We start from the raw sequence: 13,072 nt of genomic DNA, 5'->3' as shown, positions 1-13,072 counted from the left end.
AAGGATGAAGTGAGTAATAGCTGAAGGATGTGACTAACACCTGGACGAGAAGGAGAAAAAGCGAGGCGAGGGGCTGGAGGGAATTCCCGAAAATGGGAAAGGTGAGAAAGTCAGTGGGAAGGATTGAGGCCGGGGGGGTCAGTCTGGCATAAAGGTGAGAAAGTCAGTGGAAAGGATTGAGGCCGGGGGGTGGGGGGGTCAGTCTGGCATATTTGGGTGAGGAAAATAGACTGAATTTGAATTTTCAATGTCAGAATAAGTGATTTATTTGGAGGGCTATGTCTACTTCCTGCATTTTTAATGGCTTCCCAATGACTTTACCAGCCGCAGACCTACAACACACACATCTCCTCTGTGTGTGTGTGTGTGTGTGTGTGTGTGTGTTCAGGGGTGGCAGTGGAAAAGTCAACATCACTTTCAATCTGCTAATTCTATTAGATCCTATCAGCTGCCATGATGGTCCTATACATGTGGCGCCACCTAGTGGCTTTGATCCTATCAGCTGCCATGATGGTCCTATACATGTGGCGCCACCTAGTGACTTTGATCCTATCAGCTGCCATGATGGTCCTATACATGTGGCGCCACCTAGTGACTTTGATCCTATCAGCTGCCATGATGGTCCTATACATGTGGCGCCACCTAGTGACTTTGATCCTATCCGCTGCCATGATGGTCCTATACATGTGGCGCCACCTAGTGGCTTTGATCCTATCAGCTGCCATGATGGTCCTATACATGTGGTGCCACCTAGTGGCTTTGATCCTATCCGCTGCCATGATGGTCCTATACATGTGGTGCCACCTAGTGACTTTGATCCTATCAGCTGCCATGATGGTCCTATACATGTGGCGCCACCTAGTGGCTTTGAAATATCTTTAATATCCTCAGTCTTGTTATCCTCAGTACACAAATGACTTATTGTTGGTGTCCCGCAAACTACAGCCTGTGGGCCAGATAGGGTCCGCCTGCGTCAAAACCAAAAAATAATAATTTTTGACACATGCTACAGGAGTTTTTTTTGTTTAGTTTTTTAATGTGTCCTTTCTAGCCCATCCATCAATCCATTTTCTACCGCTTCGTTACTTTCGGGGTCTCTGAGCCGCTCAGGCAAATCATATTGTCTAAAAATGCATTTTCCCATCGATAACATGACATCATCACGTCAATTAGTGCACGAGGGAAGAAAATGGTGAAACTGTTGGGGAAACGTAAAATAGATTCTGAGTGTAAAGTTTTTAAACATCAGTTGACATATTGACTTTTTTTTGTTTAGTGTAAGGAAAAGACCGTTTGTCTAATCTGCAATGAGACAGATGTTTTATAATATATATATATATATATATATATATATATATATATATATATATATATATATATATATATATATATATATATATGTATGTGTGGGGAAAAAAATCACAAGACTATTTCATCTCTACAGGCCTGTTTCATGAGGGGGTTCCCTCAATCATCAGGAGATTTTAATGGGAGCATTCACATACCATGGTTTATATAGGGCACAGAGTGGGTGGGTACAGACTGGTGTAGGGGCGTGGTGATTGGCTCATGTGTTACCTAGGAGGTGTTTCCGTCTGTGGCGGCATGCTGTTACAATTTCGCTGCGCTTGTTGAGGGATGACAGGTCTGGACGGTAAATAATAAACAGTTTCTCTTTCAAGCATAGGTTGCATCTTTTATTACCACTATTGTAAGGTGTGCTGGATGCAAGAATTTGCCATGTTATTGAATATTCAACATTATTGTCTTTGAGGTCCCAAATGTGTTTGCTGAGTTCTGTGGTATTCCGCAGGTTTTGGTTCCTGAAAGAAGCCTTGTGATTGTTCCATCTGGTTTTAAACTCTCCCTCGGTTAATCCTACATATGTGTCGGATGTGTTAATGTCCTTGCATGTTACCTTAGATTGGTAAACAACTGATGTTTGTAAGCACCCACCGTTGAGAGGGCAATCAGGTTTCTTGCGGCAGTTGCAGCCTTTGCTGGTTTTGGGGTCGCTCTGTCCGGGGGCTGACGGCTCATTTGCAATTGTTTTGTTGTGGTTTGAGATAATTTGTCGTATATTGTTCATACAGCTGTAGCTCAATTTAATGTTGTTCTTGTTGAATACTTTTCTTAGGGTGTTGCCTTTGGGGAAGTGTTTGTCAATCAGACTGAGGAATTTGTGGCCAATGTTAGTTGAGACGTTTTTGCTGTATGGGGGGTTGTACCAGATGATGTCGTTTCGTTTTCTGTTCTTTTTTGGTTGGTTTCCTGGCGTGGGTTCATAGGTGAGGGTGAAATTGTGGACATGACGAGGTTGGTACTAGGTGGGGATTGAACCAGGGACCCTCGGGTCGCGCACGGCCATTCTCCCACTGCGCCACGCCACATCCGACACATATGTAGGATTAACCGAGGGAGAGTTTAAAACCAGATGGAACAATCACAAGGCTTCTTTCAGGAACCAAAACCTGCGGAATACCACAGAACTCAGCAAACACATTTGGGACCTCAAAGACAATAATGTTGAATATTCAATAACATGGCAAATTCTTGCATCCAGCACACCTTACAATAGTGGTAATAAAAGATGCAACCTATGCTTGAAAGAGAAACTGTTTATTATTTACCGTCCAGACCTGTCATCCCTCAACAAGCGCAGCGAAATTGTAACAGCATGCCGCCACAGACGGAAACACCTCCTAGGTAACACATGAGCCAATCACCACGCCCCTACGCCAGCCTGTACCCACCCACTCTGTGCCCTATATAAACCATGGTATGCGAATGCTCCCATTAAAATCTCCTGATGATTGAGGGTACCCCCCCTCATGAAACAGGCCTGTAGAGATGAAATAGTCTTGTGATTTTTTTTCCCACACATACATATATATATATATATATATATATATATATATATATATATATATATATTCAACGCAGGCTTCGCTACACATCTTTAAAAAATAAGGTTTTCCAAATGTACAGGTGTAGCTGAAAACTCCTGTAACATGTCAACATATACATATGTTATATATATATATATATATATATATATATATATATATATATATATGTATATATACAACACACATATTTATATGTACATGTATATATGTGTATTATTACTCTATATATGTATATCTAGTATATATGTGTATATATGTGTTATATATATATATACATATATATATACATACAGTATATGTATAAATATATATTTGTATATATACAAAACATACACATACATTAATATATAAATATAGCGATATAGTGTGTTTTGTAGAGCTGTGTGAGAAATTTCAAGTCCACTCCTTTCATGGTGTGAATAAATAAGAGGGAGGAGTCAAGTGTTGACACGTTACAGGAGTTTTTAGCTCCACTTGTATGTTGTGGAAAACCTTATTTTTTTAAAGATGTGTAGCGAAGCCTGCTTTTTTTTTTTTGTGTGCGATGTATTTGTATTTTTTCAAAGGTTTTCTTTTTAAGGACATTGAGCTGTGTGAGAAATTTCAAGTCAGTCCAACATGTAGGGTTTATAATTGCACAGGCATTTTGTATTATTTTGTTATTTTTGGGATGATTTTGAATTGTTGCATGATGCTGCTAACCAGCAGAGCATCTCCAAAGTGAAGATGGATGATGATTGACTGGATCTTCTCTTACTTGTCTACCTTCTGCAGGTCCAGCTGAGGTCCCCATGATGTCCCCCAATGGCTCCATCCCTCCCATCCACGTGCCCCCAGGATATATTTCTCAGGTTGGTGTCTCACCACATGGGGCTTATGATAGGAAACATAAACATGACAGGAAGTTGGTGTCGACACTAGTGAATGTCACCCGGAAGATCCGCTCTCACTCGCTAGCAGTAGCTTAGAGCTAAAGATGGAAGTGGGTTTTTTCAAGCATCGGAAGGAGGAAAGTGCTGAGAAGATATTCTTTGTTTTACTTTGCAATATTATTTTATGATTATTTTCATGTCTAGCTTGTGTGCTATTGTGTGCTTAGCTGTTGTGTAACAGCTAGCTCCTAGTAGCCCATAGCCTACTATGTGTATCTTTTGTAAAAGACTTGACTAAATATTCAGCCTGCTGATCATTCCATAATTGAGGACTCGACCAGAAGATGTTATGAAATCATTGACACAATATTTCAGCCGTAATTAAAGGGGAACATTATCACAATTTCAGAATGGTTAAAACCATTAAAAATCAGTTCCCAGTGGCTTATTATATTTTTTGAAGTTTTTTTCAAAATTTTACCCATCACGCAATATCCCTAAAAAAAGCTTCAAAGTGCCTGATTTTAACCACCCGTCCATTTTCCTGTGACGTCACATAGTGAAGCCAACACAAACAAACATGGCGGAAAGAACAGCAAGCTATAGCGACATTAGCTCGGATTCAGACTCGGATTTCGGCGGCTTAAGCGATTGAACAGATTACGCATGTATTGAAACGGATGGTTGTAGTGTGGAGGCAGGTAGCCAAAACCAAATTGAAGAAGAAACTGAAGCTATTGAGCCATATCGCTTTGAACCGTATGCAAGCGAAACCCACGAAAACGACACAACAGCCAGCGACACGGGAGAAAGCGAGGACGAATTGGGCGATCGCCTTCTAACCAACGATTGGTATGTGTTTGTTTGGCATTAAAGGAAACTAACAACTATGAACTAGGTTTACAGCATATGAAATACATTTGGCAACAACATGCACTTTGAGAGTGCAGACAGCCCAATTTTCATCAATTAATATATTCTGTAGACATACCCTCATCCGCGCTCTTTTCCTGAAAGCTGATCTGTCCAGTTTTGGAGTTGATGTCAGCAGGCCAGGGAAGCTAGGGTCGATAGGGGGTTTAGCTCGCTCGTCTGCGGGAACAAACTGCCGCCATTTCTTGCCGTGCTAGCGAGGTCCTTTGTCCCTGAATTGCTCACACACTCCGGCAGATTCAATGGGGGTCTGGCGGCAGATTTCTTTGACTTTATGGTTGGAAATGCATCTGCTTTGAGTGTCGCAGGATATCCACACATTCTTGCCATCTCTTGTCGTAGCATAGCTTTCGTGGGTAAAGTGTGCGGAACAAACGTCCAATTTCTTGCCACTTTGGCATCTTTGGGCCACTGGTGCAACTTGAATCCGTCCCTGTTGGTGTTGTTACACCCTCCGACAACACACCCACGAGGCATGATGTCTCCAAGGTACGGAAAACAGTCGAAAAAACGGAAAATAACAGAGCTGGTGTTTGAGAAAATGGCGGATTGCTTCCCGATGTGACGTCACAACGTCCGAGAGCGAATATTAGAAAGGCGTTGAATTTGCCAAAATTCACCCATTTAGAGTTCGGAAATCGTTTAAAAAAATATATGGTCTTTTTTCTGCAACATCAAGGTATATATTGACGCTTACATAGGTCTGCTGATAATGTTCCCCTTTAAGGACTCGACCAGAAGACGTTATAAAATAATGTACACAATATTTCAGCTGTAATTAAGGACTCGACCAGAAGATGTTATAAAACAATGTACACAATATCCATCCATCCATCCATTTTCTACCGCTTATTCCCTTTGGGGTGGCGGGGCGCGCTGGAGCCTATCTCAGCTACAATCGGGCGGAAGGCGGGGTACACCCTGGACAAGTCGCCACCTCATCGCAGGGCCAACACAGATAGACAGACAACATTCACACACTAGGGACCATTTAGTGTTGCCAATCAACCTATCCCCAGGTGCATGTCTTTGGAGGTGGGAGGGGCCTATCCCCAGGTGCATGTCTTTGGAGGTGGGAGGGGCCTATCCCCAGGTGCATGTCTTTGGAGGTGGGAGGAAGCCGGAGTAGAACCCACGCAGTCACGGGGAGAACATGCAAACTCCACACAGAAAGATCCCGAGCCCGGGATTGAACCCAGGACTACTCAGGACCTTGGTATTGTGAGGCAGATGCACTAACCCCTCTGCCACCGTGATAATTAAGGACTGGACCAGAAGACGTTCTAAAATAATGTACACAATATTTCAGCTGGCCATAAAAAGCGCGGAGGCAGACGTGGAGGAAATACTTGTTGGAATTGGCCCCTTTTGTTATTATAAAATTGGCAATAAAAGCTAAAAAGAGCGTCAGACTTTGTACATTAGAAGAAACCCTAAATGTAGTGCAACCGGATGTGTAGCTCAGCGCTGTTTTTTTGAAGGCAGAAAAGTGTGTGAAGGACAGTGCTGAGAAGATATTTAATGTTTTACATTGCACTATTGTTTCATGATTATTTTGAAGTCTAGCTTGTGTGCTGAGCTGTTGTGTAGCTGCTAGCTCCTCGTGGCCTACAGCCTAGCATGTTTACCTTTTTGTAAAAGACTTTGACTAAAACAGAAGAAATTGTGTGCTTATTGGAGGACATTTAGATGTTCACTGGCTGCTTTTATCGCACATGATATCACAACTAGCATCATATACTTGATTTTTTGAATGATATCGGAGCAATATCAACATTGGATCAGCACACCAGTAGTGTAGTCTCTGCTATGAAAATGAGTCCCAGTGTCTCTTGAGAAACAATTCTCAAATTTGAAGCACTTTTCTCTATCAGAAGAAAGTGGCGATACACTGTCTGGGATTGTCATGATCCTGGTGTGATTGTCATGATCCTGGTGTGATTGTCATGATCCTGGTGTGATTGTCATGATCCTGGTGTGATTGTCATGATCCTGGTGTGATTGTCATGATCATTTCCCGGGCGCGGCACCGCTGCTGCCCACTGCTCCCCTCACCTCCCAGGGGGTGAACAAGGGTATGGGTCAAATGCAGAGGACAAATTTGGCCACACCTTGTGTGTGTGTGTGACAATCATTGCTACTTTAACTTAACTTTCATCCTGGTGTGTGCTGTGCTGCGATACTGTCTGTGATTGTCACGATGAAAACTCCCTCTTGGTGTGTGCTGGACCAGGACCAGGACCAGGACCTGAATGATGACACAAGAGCAGTCAGCAAAGTCCATGTGTGGTGTGTGTGATCCTGGGACACTGAAAGTGGGGTCATTGGCTCACCGGGGGTTTGTTAAGCGGGAAATGTTGTCACTCTTACGTCAACAAACCTGATAGGGGGGAACACAGGCTGGAAATGTGTGTGTGTGTGTGTGTGTGTGTGTGTGTGTGTGTGTGTGTGTGTGTGTGTGTGTGTGTGTGTGTGTGTGTGTGTGTGTGTGTGTGTGTGTGTGTGTGGGGACATGCTTAAATGTTCTGTCTGGCAGCACATTGGCTTATTTTGCCTTGAACACAAAGCACTGAAATCCCAGTAAAAACAACTAAAAACGTGCAGTTGTTGTTTTTGTTTTGGTTTATTGACATTTTCATTCATTTTATTGAAATATTTGAAATCTTGATTATGAGCTTTTTCTTTTCAAATAAATATCCTGTATCTGGATGTAAAAGAGGCAATTTCCTATTAAGATTTTTGATCTGCCAAAGGACAAAAAAATATACAAGTATATTTATATATGTTAGGGCTGTCAAACAATTAAAATATTTACCGTATTTTCCAGACTATAAGGCGCACTTAAAATCCTTTTTTCCCCCCTCAAAACTCGACAGTGCGCTTAGGTGAACTTAGGTGTTTTTAATTATAAAATGGACTTTTCATTTATTTATTCATTATTGTAAAACAGCATAAATGGTTTATTTAATATTAAGATGGCATAGTATTTTTTGTCTGTCCATCCTTTTGACAAAAGTCATGTATTTAAGAAAAAACATTAAGACTAATGATGTAAAGTCATCATTAGTATGATTTCAGTTACAATTTGATGATAATCTACTACAATATCTTATTTCAATGGTTTCAGGTGCTGGAAGATTCCACGGGGGTCCGTCGGGTGGTGGTGACCCCCCAGTCTCCCGAGTGTTACCCCCCCTCCTACTCACCTGCATTGTCGCCCACACACCACCTGCCGCCCTACCTGGCCCACCCCCACTTCATCCCCAACTCCCACTCCTTCTACCCGCCCGTCAGCCCGGGCGAGCTGACCCACCAGTACTACCAGCACCACCTGCACCCCATGTACGGCGACCCCGAGATCATTCCCGTGTACGGCATGTCCAACTTCATACGCGAGGAGACCTACAGTAAACCTCAGCCCAAAAAGATCAAAGAGCAAAGACAACTGGAGCGACAGAACAGACTCAACTCGCCTCCGTCCTCCTTGTACAAAAGCAGTCTGGGACCCGCACACAACGGATACAGGTGAACATCCTCATATTAATAATAATAATGACCACACCCACCTTCCTTCATCAGTAGTTTTATTGTACAAAAGCAGTCTGGGACCCGCACACAACGGATACAGGTGAACATCCTCATATTAATAATAATAATGACCACACCCACCTTCCTTCATCAGTAGTTTTATTGTACAAAAGCAGTCTGGGACCCGCACACAACGGATACAGGTGAACATCATCATATTAATAATAATAATGACCACACCCACCTTCCTTCATCAGTAGTTTTATTGTACAAAAGCAGTCTGGGACCCGCACACAATGGATACAGGTGAACATCATCTTATTAATAATAATAATGACCACACCCACCCTCCTTCATCAGTAGTTTTATTAAAACAGTTTTTTAGGGTTTTACTTGCACGCTTGAATTATTGTTTTTTTTTTTATTATAAATTATTTCTATCACACACCCACCCTCCTTCATCAGTAGTTTTATTAAAACAGTTTTTTAGGGTTTTACTTGCACGCTTGAATTATTGTTTTTTTTTTTATTATAAATTATTTCTATCATTTTTCTAACAAATATTGTTAGCCATTATGGACATTAAGGATGGCAAAAAAAAGAATTACTAGTATTATTATTATATTAATACATCTGTTAAATAATAGTAAACATATTATGCTAGAAATAATAATAATAACATATTAAATAACAAATATTATAATCTTATTTTTCTATTTCTTTTTTATTTTAATTTAATTATTGTTTTCTGACAAATATTGTTTGCTTTTATGGATATTATGTATGTAAATATGTATATATATATATATATATATATATATATATATTTTATTTTTATTTTTATTTTTTATATATATATATATATTTATATATATATATATATATATGTGTGTGTGTGTGTATGTATATATATACAGTTTATATATATATGTATGTATGTATATATATATATATATATATTCTTATATTATATGTATATATATGTATATATATTACAATAATATATAATAATATAATATGATAATATAATATACAATAATATAATTTATATTATAATATAATAAAGAATATATGTATATGTATATGTATATGTATATTTATATATATATATGTATGTATATATTGACATAAATAGAATATACATGTATGTATATATATACACAGTACATATGTATACGTATATATGCATATATACATTCATATATACATATAAACATATATACATATATGTATACATATATATATACATTGTATTTGTATGTATGTATATATATATATGTGTATATACATATACTGTATATATATATATATATATATATATATATATATATAAAATATACATATATATAATATAAATATATATTCTTATATATATATGTTATATATATATATATATATATAAAATGTACATATATATGTAATATAAATATATATTCTTATATATATATATATATGTATTTATATATATTAGAATAATATATGATAATATAATATATAATAACATAATATAATATAATAAAGAATATATATATATATATATATATATATATATATATAATATATTAGGTGTAGTGGCATTAGTATTAGTAGTGTTACTATTATTGTATCAAATTAATGATGACAATACAGTATAATTACTGATTAAATATATAATAATAATAATAAAAAAAATTTAAATCTGAAAATGTTGTATTGCAATAATAATGATCGAGAATTTTCTTTAATTTTTATTGAGGAATTAAGAAATATAAGTATTTTGACTTTGGTCATTTTTTCAAATGTTTAAATGATTCATGAGTCATTAGTTTTTACATATAATGAAATATTCCACAAATAAAAAATATATTTTATTCTTAGGTGAGTAATTAAAATATGCCGACACTTAATACATTTTCTTCATTTTCTGCCCTTTAAATGTGGACTTCTTTGTGTATTTGATATATTTTATACATACGGGAATACAACGAGCGGCTACAAAATCATGCTAGAAATAAAAAAAAAGTCAATAAATGTTGATTTTTGTTTTTTCACCCAACAGTAAATCACACGTCCCGTCGCTCGCGTCAGTGGGGTCAGGGGGCGGAGTCAACAGTCAGAGCGGGAAGAAACCGGAGAGGCGACTCCGGAGCAGTCCACGGAACGGCGAAGCGGATGTGCACACACAAGGTACGACACAACAATGGCGGATGTGCACGCACAAGGTACGACACAACAATGGCGGATGTGCACGCACAAGGTACGACACAACAATGGCGGATGTGCACACACAAGGTACGACACAACAATGGCGGATGTGCACACACAAGGTACGACACAACAATGGCGGATGTGCGCACACAAGGTACGACACAACAATGGCGGATGTGCACACACAAGGTACGACACAACAATGGCGGATGTGCACACACAAGGTACGACACAACAATGGCGGATGTGCACACCCAAGGTACGACACAACAATGCAAAAAGATCCCACATAAACAAGAAGGATATGAATTGAGTATTTAAAAAAAAGGACATGACTTGACCTCAATCATCCCTCTGTTCATTTTTGGCCTCTCAACACATCAAACACACCTTTTTCTTTCAAGGATGGATGAATGCATCCTGCATGAAGGTGCGTTTGTCTAACTAACTCAAACCTCCATGGTCTGAACGCTATCGCTTTACCGCCAGCCACAATACACGCCTTGTCGGCGGGGGGGCGCTTGGAAGGAGACGGAGGTTAGACCACTATGAGGGGGGGGGGGGGGGGGGGGGGGGGCACATACCTGCAGAGTTTTGCTCGGGATGAAGGAGACTCTGTGAGCTTTCACACACACATGCAACACACACACACACACATGCAACACACACACACACACACACATGCAACACGCACACACATGCAACACACACACATGCAACACACACACACACACACATGCAACACAGGTGCAAGAGGCAACCCTCCTTCATTCCTCCATGAATTGCCATGTACACGTGACTTTATATGACCCCATTTTTCAGACTATAAGGCACACTCAAAATCCTTTCCTTTCCTCAAAACTCGACAGTGCGCCTTATAACCCGGTGCGCCTAATGCACGGAATAATTCTGGTTGTGCTTACCGACCTCGAAGATATTTTATTTGGTACATGGTGAAATGTTAAGTGTGACCAGTAGATGGCAGTCACACATAAGAGATATGTGTAGACTGCAATATGAGTCAAGTAAACAACACCAAAATGTTATATGTTCCATTGAAAATATAGAACATTACACACGGCGCTCAAAAATCTGTCAAAATGTTTTAGTAGGACTTTGGTAAGCTATGAAGCCACACCGCTTGATGGATTGTACTGTGCTTCAACATAGGAGTATTATTATGCTGTGTGTATAAGGTAAGACATATTATCTGGCCTTTTGTTTCACAATATTATGCAAAAGCAACTTTTCTAATGTTCTGGTACCTGCTGATCTGTATTTGGGATCTGCATGAGTCCTGAAAATGTGCGCCCATCCGCCTTTGTAGTCTGTGCCGACACCGCAGTGGATAATCTTCTTCTTCTCTATCTTCTTGTTATGTGACATTCATCCTCCACTGTTGCCATTTCTAATATAAAGTAGTGTAAAGTTCTTACTTATATCTGTCAGTAAACTCACCATGAAAGCACTAAAACATACCGGTGTAGTGACTTTACATTATTCACCCAAAGGAACTTTAGTTATTAGAGAGTTCCAGTCGGACGCTTTTCCACGGGACACATTTCGGGTGTTGTTGTAGTTTCCAGATGAGGAGATGCTGCTCCGTTATTGATTGAAGTAAAGTGTGAATGTCATTAAAACAGTTAGCTCCATCTTTTGACACTTCTTCCACTCCCGTCCTTGCACGCTACAACAAGGAGAAGACGCTGTCCAAGTGGAGGCACGTAAATAAGAGCGCCCACAAAACGGTGCATCCTGAAGAGACTGTCAGAAAGGGAGTTGAAGATGATGTGTAAAACATCATCTATGCAACATTTTGAGCAAAGAAGCACCATCACATGTTATGTAGACCACAAGGAAGTCTTTTACATTTATAAAATAATCATAATAATAATATGACTCCTTTAATGCGCCTTATAATCCGGTGCGCCTTTTGTATGAAAATAGACGTGACTAGACCCGCTCATCGGCAGTGCGCCTTATAATCCGGTGCGCCCTATGGTCCGGAAAATACGTAATTTGTCTTGTTGCCTTATTTTATTAAACGTTTGGGTAGCATTTTGTTAAACAAAACCTGTTTTCTATAATAGAAATGGTGTAATATAAACATTTATCAGAGCTGGGGTTTTTGTATTATTTTATAGAGTTCATCATAGCTCTGGCACCCAATGTTATTGATTTTGAATTGATTCTGAATGGAATCGTTACCCCAATAATGGAAAGGTGTGGTGCACAAAGATTCACAGCCGTTGTAATAATGTAATCATAATAATTTAACACTTTATGAGTGGAGTTAATTGCAGACGTGTTGATTGTGTGCATTGATAGAAGCAGAAATAATGTGAAATATGACTGATGTGTTTTATTTACACTGCGTTTGTGTGCATGTCTACACACACACACACACACACACATGCACGCACAAACACTCACAACACATTGAGTGGTAAAAGGGAACTGTGATGTGTGATTGACAGTTGTCAGGTGCATCCTTAATAACATAACTTATGTGTCAGCTGGTGCAGCAGGCTCTCAGGGCCTTCATGGACATAATCACAGGTCAAGAGAACCATGCATGCGTGTGTGTGTGTGTGTGTGTGTGTGTGTGTGTGTGTGTGTGTGTGTGTGTGTGTGTGTGTGTGT

The 13,072-nt window shown here is 39.3% G+C and overlaps 1 protein-coding gene across 4 annotated transcripts in view; it reads left to right on the top strand.

The window, feature by feature from the left end:
* fndc3ba (fibronectin type III domain containing 3Ba) overlaps positions 1 to 13,072 on the top strand; it is a 200,357-nt gene that overhangs the window by 105,261 nt on the left and 82,024 nt on the right. For 3 of the 4 annotated variants that reach the window (XM_061969219.1, XM_061969218.1, XM_061969220.1), the window contains exons 4-6: positions 3,684 to 3,760; positions 7,842 to 8,239; positions 10,281 to 10,408. In XM_061969219.1, coding sequence (XP_061825203.1) covers positions 3,684 to 3,760; positions 7,842 to 8,239; positions 10,281 to 10,408 — 603 coding nt within the window. Of the gene's footprint in view, positions 1 to 9; positions 102 to 3,683; positions 3,761 to 7,841; positions 8,240 to 10,280; positions 10,409 to 13,072 lie in introns of those variants that run through there. The other variant, XM_061969221.1, reaches the window with a different exon arrangement.

Source organism: Nerophis lumbriciformis, linkage group LG08, assembly GCF_033978685.3.
Source record: "Nerophis lumbriciformis linkage group LG08, RoL_Nlum_v2.1, whole genome shotgun sequence".
Taxonomy (NCBI): Eukaryota; Metazoa; Chordata; class Actinopteri; order Syngnathiformes; family Syngnathidae; genus Nerophis; species Nerophis lumbriciformis.
This window is presented reverse-complemented; position numbering and strand designations above follow the sequence as displayed.